The 10534-nt window shown below is 38.1% G+C and overlaps 1 protein-coding gene across 10 annotated transcripts in view; it reads left to right on the forward strand.

The window, feature by feature from the left end:
* Positions 1-8533, forward strand: part of TNS3 (tensin 3) — a 180556-nt gene extending 172023 nt beyond the window's left edge. For 7 of the 10 annotated variants that reach the window (XM_015854824.2, XM_015854825.2, XM_015854826.2 and 4 more), the window contains 6 exons: positions 780-857; positions 1969-2046; positions 2876-3044; positions 4299-4367; positions 4495-4521; positions 5235-8533. In XM_015854824.2, the coding sequence (XP_015710310.1) occupies positions 780-857; positions 1969-2046; positions 2876-3044; positions 4299-4367; positions 4495-4521; positions 5235-5379 (566 nt within the window). In that variant the 3' untranslated portion in view covers positions 5380-8533. The remainder of the gene's footprint in view (positions 1-779; positions 858-1968; positions 2047-2875; positions 3045-4298; positions 4368-4494; positions 4522-5234) is intronic. The other 3 variants (XM_015854832.2, XM_015854828.2, XM_015854833.2) reach the window with 1 other exon arrangement.
* Positions 8534-10534: the final 2001 nt, after the last annotated feature.

The raw sequence follows: 10534 nt of genomic DNA on the forward strand, positions 1-10534 counted from the left end.
TTGAGGCTGTTCCCTCATGGGACCTACATGGGAGAAGAGGCCAACTCCCACCTCACTGCAGTCTTCCCTTCAGGTAGTTGTAGAGAGCAATAAGATCATCCTCTTCTCCAGACTAAACAATACCAGCTCCCTCAGGTGCTCTTCATAAAGCCTGTGCTCCAGACCCCTCACCAGTGGTGAACACACTCCAGGGCCTCAGTGTCTGTCTTGTAATGAGGGGCCCCAAACTGCAGCCTCACCAAGGGTGAAGTATGCATAGATAAAGCACTAGACAGAGAAACTAGGTGGCTAAGAAGTGGAACTCCTTTTTCTTTCACTGCTTTGTAACATAGCATCAACCCCTTGTGCTCTTGCTTTCTTCACATGATTTTTTTACGTGTAATCTAGCAGAAGTTAAGAGTACAGAAGGGAATTTTATGACATCTGTATGTTATTGTTTGTTTCATCTTTGCACTTTTAAAATTGGAAACAAAGCCCTTTAGAGAAGGATTTAAGCAGTGTATTTCAGCAAGCAAGGGTCTGTATAATTGTGATTAATGGCTATAAAGTATTAATGGCTATCAAGTATGCCCACCTAAAATAGTGCTGGGGAACTTGAATCCACTTAAGCTGAGTGGAAAATGCCATGGCTTAAGTCCCATGAAAAGGGAACGTGTATATATGTGTGTGAGACATGTTGGAGCTTGGTCTATAAAATAATTGGAAACCAATACAACTGTTAAACATTACTTTTATCCATTGTATTAATTGTGTATGCTTTGCTACTCTTCTGACCACAGGAAGTTTGACCGCACTGGTGTACCAGCATTCCATTACTCCACTGGCATTGCCCTGTAAGCTCCTCATCCCAAACAGAGGTATGCTTGTTAAAGCACAGAAGAAATATACTCAGCCAAGGCTTTGCTTCAAAGTACCGATGTCTGAAGGCTGGGGAACACATCAGAAGTTAGAATCTGTACAAGAGTGCACAGGAAAAGAAGCTGTGTTTGAAAGTAGCCATTTGGTACTGCTGAATGCTTTTAACCAAGCTGCAACCCTGAGACAGCAGCAAAATGTATTTATACTTGCCCCATAATTCAGTTGTCTGCTATTGTCACACATGAAGTTAACACCAGAGGTATTACTGAAATGTGAAACTTTTGTGTGGTTTTCTACCAAACTCTTCAATTAAAGTTTTTGTTAAAGACCATATGCCAGTATTGCAAGATAACATTTGACTAGTGCAAAAAAAAAAAACAAAAAAAAAAACAAACCATTTTAGCATAAAAACGTGCTGTGGTATATATGATCAGAAATTTATATATATGACTTATTCTTGTTATCTTCTTCAGCTCTTGCTATTCTGGCAGGGAAATAGAACTGAAACATTTGTTTTATCCTGGATAAACATACCAGAGTGAAATTTTATTTGGATTTACTTGGAATCTGGTATGTTAATCTATTATTACATGATTTTCTGTGGTTAATGATTCTGGACACAGTAACAAAGTATTTAAAGCATATGGGTAATGCTGAACATGAGTAGTGTCGTAAATAGTGTTACTATTCTCTTCCTTATCTGAGGTATTCAAATATGGTGTACACCATATATCACTGAGATTTTATGCACTGAAATATGACTGAAATAATGTACTGATGTACAGTTTTTTCATTAATTTTAGGAGAAGATTTGGAGACCAGCATCCTACTGCTGTCTTTACAATATATGTTGTATAAATTTGTCTATGACTATCAGGAAATAAATGTTGAACATCCCTCCTGCAATACTGTCAGAAAAAATTTGGTGCATCACAAGGAAGTCATGGCATGAGTGATTATAGGTGCAGATGCAAGATTGTTAAATGCTTCTCCCCAAGATTTACCTGTACATGAAATCACAACTTATAAAGCTAGACTCATTCTTGGTGGTATTCACTGACTTATCTGTTCAAGTACAGACAAGACATACATAGTGTTTTCTGTTTGCAGATCCATTGGAAGAGATGGCAGAAACTTCTCCACAGACTGCCGCAAACTCAGCAACAGAACTTCTCAAACAGGGTGCAGGTTAGTAAACTTTTTCCTTGTGTTTGATTCTCTCCAAGTTTTGTATCTGACAGGCTGGGAAAAACTGGTGGTGAGACTGAAGAACAGACTCAGAGAGGGTAGATTTTGGTGAGATATAAGGAAGAAATTTTTTATGGTGAGTGTGCTTCAGCACTGGAACAGGCTGCCTGGTGTTGTGGTTGGTGCCCTGTTCCTGGAGTCTTTCAAGGTGAGGCTGGATAAGGCCCTGGGCAACCTGATCTAGCTGTGGTGTCCCTGTTCATTTCAGGAGAGTTGGACTAGATGGCCTCATTGAAGACCTCAGTGCCTTCTAGCACTTAAAGGGAGTTTGTAATCAGCAGGGAGACTGACTTTGTATACAATCTCATAGTGATGGCACAAGGGGAAAGTGGTTTTAAACTGAAAGGGGAGAGATTTAGTTTAGATGTTGGGGAAAATTTTTACTGAGAGGGTAGTCAGTCTCTGAAATATGTTGTCCAGAAAAGCTGTGGATGCCCTGTTGCTGAAGATGTTCAAGGCCAGGTTGCATGGGGCCCTGAGCAAAGTATTCTAGTGCCTGATTTAGTTGGTGGGAATTCTGCTCACAGAAGGGAGCTGGAACTAGATAGTCTTTAAGCTCCCTTCTAACCCAAACCATTCTATTCTGTGACTAAAAAATGCCACCTTTGGAAGATTAGAACAACATTAGAGGGAAGATAGAAACATCCTCCTACTCTGGTTTGTTGTTTTCCTTTTTCACTATTTTATGGTGGAATATATATGTTTTATATGATATAGTTCAGAGGATTTCTGTTGGTTTGTTGTTGGATAATGACCTCTTTCATTGCAGCATGTAATGTTTGGTATCTGAATTCAGTGGAGATGGAGTCCCTTACAGGCTACCAGGCAGTACAGAAAGCCTTGAGCCTGACACTCATGCAAGATCCTTCTCCCATCTCAACCATTGTCCATTTCAAGGTGTCTGCGCAAGGAATCACGCTGACAGATAATCAAAGAAAGTAAGCAAAGGAGGGGTGGGAGGGTAATATGTGTACTTACGCACTGTGTCAGTTTCTGTTGACTTGTTCCTAGTTGTATTCTGCAGTCTGTGATTCAGATGATAACAGGATTGTCTAAAGAATGACTGTATCTGCTATCATTCATGGTGGTCATTGGTTTGCAGTACTGGAGGATGTGCATTTCAAAATGTGGGCGTTTCTTCCATATGGCAGTTTTGTATATGGAAGGTTACTTTGATATAATATACATATTCTTTTTATCCTTATTTAGGATAAATAAAAGTAATCAATTTGCAGCATTTGATATTCAGCCTATTCAGTGAAGTAGTTGATCTTCGCAGTATCCTTCACCTGTATAACCGAACGCAGTTGAGCTAAGCAGACAAGTGTGTACCTTCAGTATTTTTGGTAGTGCTTTGGGCAGCATAATACATATAAACTATCATGATAAAAAGTTAAGGCTACTAAAAAGTCTTCAGATTTGAAAAGTGATCATTACAAATAAGGGATAACAGAAATTCATGTAAGATCAGAAAGAAGAAGAAAAAAGAAAAAGCCAGACTTCCTTATTCCATGGGGTTTACAAGCATTTGTAGCAGGTCATGAACTAAACCTTTAATTGCAACACCTAAGAGTGCTTATGTTTGGAAATTATATAATGAAATTATTCACAAGTGGCAAGAAGTTGCATTTCACACTGACACAGTATCTAAGTGTGTGGTTTTTAGAAAACCTGCTCTAGAGTCTGTTCTCTTGCGGTCCAAAACTTAAAGTCACTGCTTCAAATATGAATTTATTTGATTGGAGTGGGACTCCTTATAGTGGTATGACATAGGTCAGGGTAATGACTTTAAAAGAGAATGTATTTATTTAGATGAGATATTAGGGAGAAATCTCTTACCACAGAGTGGTAAGGCACTGGAACAGATTGCTCATAGAGTTTGTGGACAACTCATCCCTGGAACTGTTCAAGGCTGGATGGCCTTGGATGGGTCTTTTAGCAGCGTGACCCAGTGGAAGGTGTCCCTGCCCATGGCAGGGGCACAGGAATTTTATGTTCTTCCAAGTCCCTTCTAACCTAATAGTTCTATGATTCATTTAGTGCATGTAGCTTTTTAAGTATGACTCAGAGATAACAAAAGCAATATGTTGTCATTATTACATTTGATAGAATTGTTTTTCTCTGTTCTGCTTATTGTTTAAAATTTTATGCATCTTAACTCATTCTGAAATATTTTATTGCTTCCTCTCCAGACTCTTTTTTCGGCGACATTATCCAGTCAACACTGTTATTTTCTGTGCTTTGGATCCACAGGACAGAAAGTAAGCAGGAGAGGCACTATAACTAATACATTATTTTTATTATTGATCTACAAAAATCTAACTAAAGTGTCATTTTTATTTCTCTATTTCCCTTTTTCCCCCTTATTTCTTTCTTATGGACATCAAGATGGAAAAAAGATGGCCTCTCTGCAAAGTAAGTTCACACCTGTCTCTTTCTTTTAACTGAATGTTTTAGGACTATCATTACAGTGGTTAGTTTTTTAGCCATCTCATAAACATTGTTAGAGATGTGAAAGGGAAAGCAGACATGCAGATGTAGAAGTCCATTTATTGCAGTTAGTGTGACTTGTTTACATTGCAGATGTACAATTTGCATGAAGTTTCAGAAATTAGTACAGAGCCATTTGCTATTTGGTTGAGTTGTTCCTCTTATCCAGCAGCACTAACAGTGGCTTGCTTATCTCACTTAGATACCTTTAAAAACAACAAAAAAAAGTCCCAGTCCACAGCGTGTACCTGAAAACAGTCTCAGTAATAATAGTGTCTGGCATAAGTAGATTTTTACCAGTAGATTACCAAATGTTTTCTTTTGAATATCAACATCAACATCTCCTTACCAAAAGGAAAAACATAAACAGGGAGAACTCAGGCATCAGTATCTGAAAAGTAACAGAAATATGTGGCGCAAGTACTGTTTTAAGTACCATGTCTACTGAGATACATGGTCATCAAAACTTTTCATTACGCACTTTTTGACACACCTTTCTCTATCCCAACACATTCAGACCCCCCACCTCCATGTTTGCCCTTGGCACTTTGGTTTTCTACAGTGTCTTTTTTGTTTTATGAAAAGCGACCAAGTCTGTCTGTCTGTTCTCTGATATCGTGTGATTATTGTCTTTGCAGAGTATTTGGGTTTGTTGCTAGGAAGCAAGGCAGTGGCACAGACAATGTGTGCCACCTATTTGCAGAGCATGATCCAGAGCAACCTGCCAGCGCCATCGTGAATTTTGTGTCAAAGGTCATGATTGGATCCCAGAAGAAGATCTGACTGTTTTCCAACCTTGATTCAAGAGCTCTTCACTGACTTCATTTAAGAAAAGCACTGTGATACCGAGAAAGCCTAATCAGCAAGAATGTCAATCCCAAGAAAGAGTTCAGCCTTTTATTTGAAGATGCCTCTGATTTAGCAAAGCGTTATTTGTTTCTTTTCAGTTCAAAGGACAATGTAAAAGAAACTGGGTGCCACCCAAACCTGTAGCCTGTCTCTGAAAGAAGCATGAATGAAAAGCTTTTCTCCTGAAGGATTTCTAATATTACTTTCACATTTCATCATTTATTATTTCATCATTTATTGGAACAGAAATACTCACTCACTACTGGACTGTGCTGTTTTTACACAGAATATAATTCATATAACATTCACAAAGAAACTTGATACAATTGCATCAGTGGTAGCTATAGGTCCTGCAAAAACGCTTTAAAGGAGACCATTTGCTCTTTCCTTCATCTTTTTGGGAATCAGTGATAGGAACTGAATGGAGAAAGGGGAAGATGTATGTGAAAAGAAGGCTTGTGTAAGTTGGTTTCTGATAAGAAATGAGCAGCAGTGTGGAAGATTGCACTGTATTTAGTGTAAAGAAAAGTGGGCAGTTTTAATGGGAATGGTTTTAAGCAGAAGAGATAGCAGAACAGGAAAAAAATGGTTGCAAGAAAACATTCTGTAATTGTATTTTTTATTATTTTTTTAAATACTAAGGGAAGATACTATGTTTTAATAATTGTGGGACTAAAATGAGGGAAAAGCAAATAAATGTTTATAACTTATATTTTTGCCTGTGCCAGATTAATTATAGTAAACCTCAAATATTGATATTTCATATGAGTATCTGTGAAAAAAGAATGTTGAGGTTTGCCATTCAGCACTGTTTTGTATAAGTAAAAGCATACCTTGCTATAGATGACAGAGTATCGTATTTTTACTTCTGCCTTACAGTGACAACCTAATTCCCTTTTCCATGTCTCTTGGCAACACTGCTTTGGCAGTAATATTTGTAACCTTGTCTAATTCTTATGTAATTGGGTTATTTTTTGGTCCCCTTTTTATTGGACACTTGGGGATTTATTTTTGAATTTTTTAATCTATAGGGATGATTTTTATGGTTTGTGATTTTTAATAATTCCTTGAAACAAGAAATCCAAAAGGGAATTGAATTTATTTTGTTACTTTGTCCCTTTTCTTGAGATATTTCTGTCATGATTTGTACAGCTGTCACATCTATAAGCATCTCTGTGTATCCTTCTAAACATATCTGTATTTTAAATGAATAGCAAAACACTAGTTAGCTTTGCATCAATGCAGTGTTGCAGGAAATGGATACAAGAGGTGTAATATTAGAGGATATTAGAGTAATATAGAGGATACAAGAGTGGTAATATTCACGAGTTAAGCCATCTGAGGTCTACTGTGTAATTTCCGTTCACTTCAAGGACAGTTCTAGACCTCCTTATTAGAACTGAGGATAATAAAGCAACTGTGACAGTGCTAAAAGTTTTATTGCTTCTATTTCTTTTATGAGTCACTGTGGAAGTTTAATTAATAACCTGTGGAGTAAAATACGAATTCAACATACCGGCTGCATGAGGCACTGAATTAACTAGTATCTTAGAGGATTTAATCCTTTAATCCTGTTTTACTAAGTGATGACTTAATCTAATGGAACCATCTGATATGTGGTCAGAAGGTTCCACCAATCTGAATGGTGTCTATCCTGTATAATTGGTGATTTGATTTTTATTGATACCTTTCATCCTGATTTTCCTTAAGTATTGGGACCATAGACGCCTTGTTCAGTCACCATACCCCAAAATATTACCAAATTGCTTAACTAACAGTTTTATATAGATAGCCTTATAAATAACCCCTTAGAGGGAGAGGCAGCGAAAAAAAAAGAGTAGATTTGAAATTCACCAGAAAGGGTTGAATTAGTAACAGTAGACACTGGATGTCATAGAACGGTGACAAAGTTTTGTAGCTACCATTGAAGCAACAAAAGCAAGTGCTATTAATTTTTACTAAATTATTTTCTTCTTCTGATGCAGAGGTGTACTGCTTAAATGGTGTTTATGTATCATTCAGAAATACAGTTGATTCTTTTGAAACACATGGACACAAGTTCCTTTTAGTATTTTTTTGCTGTAGCAAGAATGCAATTACCTAATCTGGTCAGAAAGCTGGAGTACAGTGAATTTCTTCAGCTGATGTCTCAATTAGATTGTCAGATTTCCTGGGAGGAAAACGTTACACAATAAATCCAATGTGCTGTGAGCATTTAAGAGAGAAGGAATTTTTAAAAATATATATATATATTTTTCACTTTTTTAGGTGATAGTTGAATTTGAATGTGCCTTTTTTAGGCACCAAGTCTTGGCCTCTGGTCTTTTTTTATGATGTACTGTCATTTCCAATTGAGGCTTCACTTTTTATTCTTAGTGCGTTCTTGTGGCCTTCTGAGTTCAGGAACATAGGGAACTGAGTGCTACTACTCCTGGTGGTGTTTCCTGGTTGTTCAGATGTATTTGGTAAGTAGGAAATAGAAATTGCCCTGTTTCTGAGGGAGTTTTTCTACTATATGCATTCCTTTGGGTGGTATACTTGTCACATGCTTTTGCTTTTTAATGAATTAAAAATTGCACAAAGCGAACCAGTTCATTATGTACCATTGTGTATTGTATGTAGAAAGATGTTGACTTAAACTTATGTTTGTGACAAATACAAGATTAAATAGTTAATGCAGCACTTTTTTTTTTGAAGGTTTTTGGTAGATCTGTATATGCGGTTTCATAAACTGATACCAGCAAGTTGACTCACATATTTAGCCAGGCTCCTATTAACCTGCTTGTTATACTAATTATACTAATTATAGTATTATAATTTTACAGCACTAAACCACAAAAAATGCTAAAAATCATGTTTTTAATTAAATGGTTCCTATGTATCCAACATTATCATTAAAAATGTAATGTTTTTTTCATTTATTTACCTGCTAGTGAGAATGTTTGCCTTTTCTTGAAACTGTAAGGCAACAAAAGGTCTCCCGTATGTAAATTAATGTTCTATAAATTCTTTGTATAGTCATTTTCTTTGCTTTCCAAATATTGTCTTGATTCAGATGATAATAAAATTATGAATGTGAAATTTCACAGCACAGTGTTACAGGGGAGTCTTTTCTGAAAGACGGTTACTTTCCTGCATTCAAGACCAATTAATGAAGGAAGTCTTAGTGAGGTGGGAGAAGATTGAGTGCTGAAGCAACAATTTAGTTTTGTTTTATGAAGGTTTCTTTCAAGAATCTGATTCCACAAACTTCCATGGAGTCTTAGCTATTCAAGTGTAATCAAACCATGTGATTTTTCTCATTTATTTGCTTTTAAAAAAGCAGGAAAGTGCCTTTTGCCTGCACTGCATATTTCAGTGTAAGGAGGAAGAATTTGTGATGCCACCTTCTGAGATATCTATACCCATTTAAATGTCTTAATTGTAGCCACTGCTCCATCACCAAGACTACATCAGAAAAACTTCCAGAGGAGCATGGAGACGGTGGGTAGAAGGAAAGGTGGAGAGGTTAGAAATCTAACCCCTAATTGAAGTTGATCTCTGTATACAAAATCTGTGCATCAGCCCCACAATAAAGGATTATTTTTATTACATACATGGTTTAATAGGATTACTTCTGAGAATGAGAAGCTCTAGTATACAATGCTAATGCCTTTTCGGTGAGGCATAGGCTCACAGGAGTTTCTCATTCTGTGGGTATGGGGAGCAGAATAGGACCCCCAAAATTCAGGAGGAAACGGCAACCTACTTCTCTACCAAGACTATTACAAATCTAAGGGTCCAGATGGGATCTACCCAAGGGTACTGAGGAAGCTGATGGAAGTGCTTTCCAAGTCATTTTCTATCATTTATTAGCAGTCCACGTCTACCGGAAAGGTCCCAGATGACTACAGACTTGCCAGCATGATGCCTATCTACAGAAATGGTCAGAAGGAAGATCTGGGAGACTGTCAGCCTGTCCTCAGTATCAGGGAAGGCTGTGGAGCAAATGATCTTGGGAGTGATCATGCTCTGTGTGCAGGACAACCAGGGAATCAGGCTGAGCCAGCATAGGTTCATGAAAGGCAGGATCCTGCTTAACCAACCTGATTTCCTTCTATAATCAGGTGAGCTGCCTAGTGGATGAGGGGAAGACTATGGATGTAGTCTGCCTAGATGTCAGTAAAGCCCTCTCCCACAGCATTTTCTTGGAGGAATTGGAAGCTCATGGCTTAGAGGGGTGTATTCTTTGCTGGGTAAAAAACTGGCTGGATAACCAGGCTTAGAGACTGGTCGCAAATGGGATTTAAATCGACCTGAAGCACAAACCTTATGAGGAGCAGCAGCTGTGGGTACTGAGATTGAGATTGTTTATTCTGAAGGAGCCTTAAGGGAGAGCTTATGGCTCTCTACAGCTACCTGAAAGGAGGTTGTAGCAAGGTGGGAGCTGGTCTCTTCCCACAGGTTACTAGTGATGGGATGAGAGGTAATGGCTTCTAGTTGTGCCAGGAGAGGTTCAGGTTGGATTTGAGGAAAAATTTCTCATCTGAAACAGTGGTCAATCACTGGCTGCCCAGGGAAGTAGAGGAGTCACCGCCCCAGAGGTTTTCAATAAATATATAGGTATAACACTTAAGGCCACGATTTGGTGGGCATAGTAGTGATGGGTTGATAGTTGGGCTTAATCTTAGAGATCTTTTCCAACCTTAATGATTGTTTGATTCCTATGAGGAAAGGCTGAGAGAGCTGAGACAATTCAACCTAGAGGGAAGAAGGCTTGAGAGGATCTTACATCTGGAAAAAAAGGGAACAAAGGGGATAGAGCCAGGCTCTTTTTCAGTGGTACTCAGGGATAGGACAATGGGTGGAAGCTAAAACATGGGAGACTATGTGAACATCAGAAAACTCTTTTATTTTCTATTATTACTTTTACTGTGAAGATGTCTGAGTCCTGGCACAGGTTGCTAAGAGAGGTTGTATAGTCTCCATCCTTGGAGATATTCACATGTCATCAGGACTTGGTCCTCTGCTTCTTGCTCTAGGTTTGATTGGGCTGGTTGAACCAGATAACCTGCAGAGGTCCCTTCCAATCTCAGCCATTCTGTGATTC

Source organism: Coturnix japonica, chromosome 2 (genome assembly GCF_001577835.2).
Source record: "Coturnix japonica isolate 7356 chromosome 2, Coturnix japonica 2.1, whole genome shotgun sequence".
In the NCBI taxonomy this organism is placed as follows: Eukaryota; Metazoa; Chordata; class Aves; order Galliformes; family Phasianidae; genus Coturnix; species Coturnix japonica.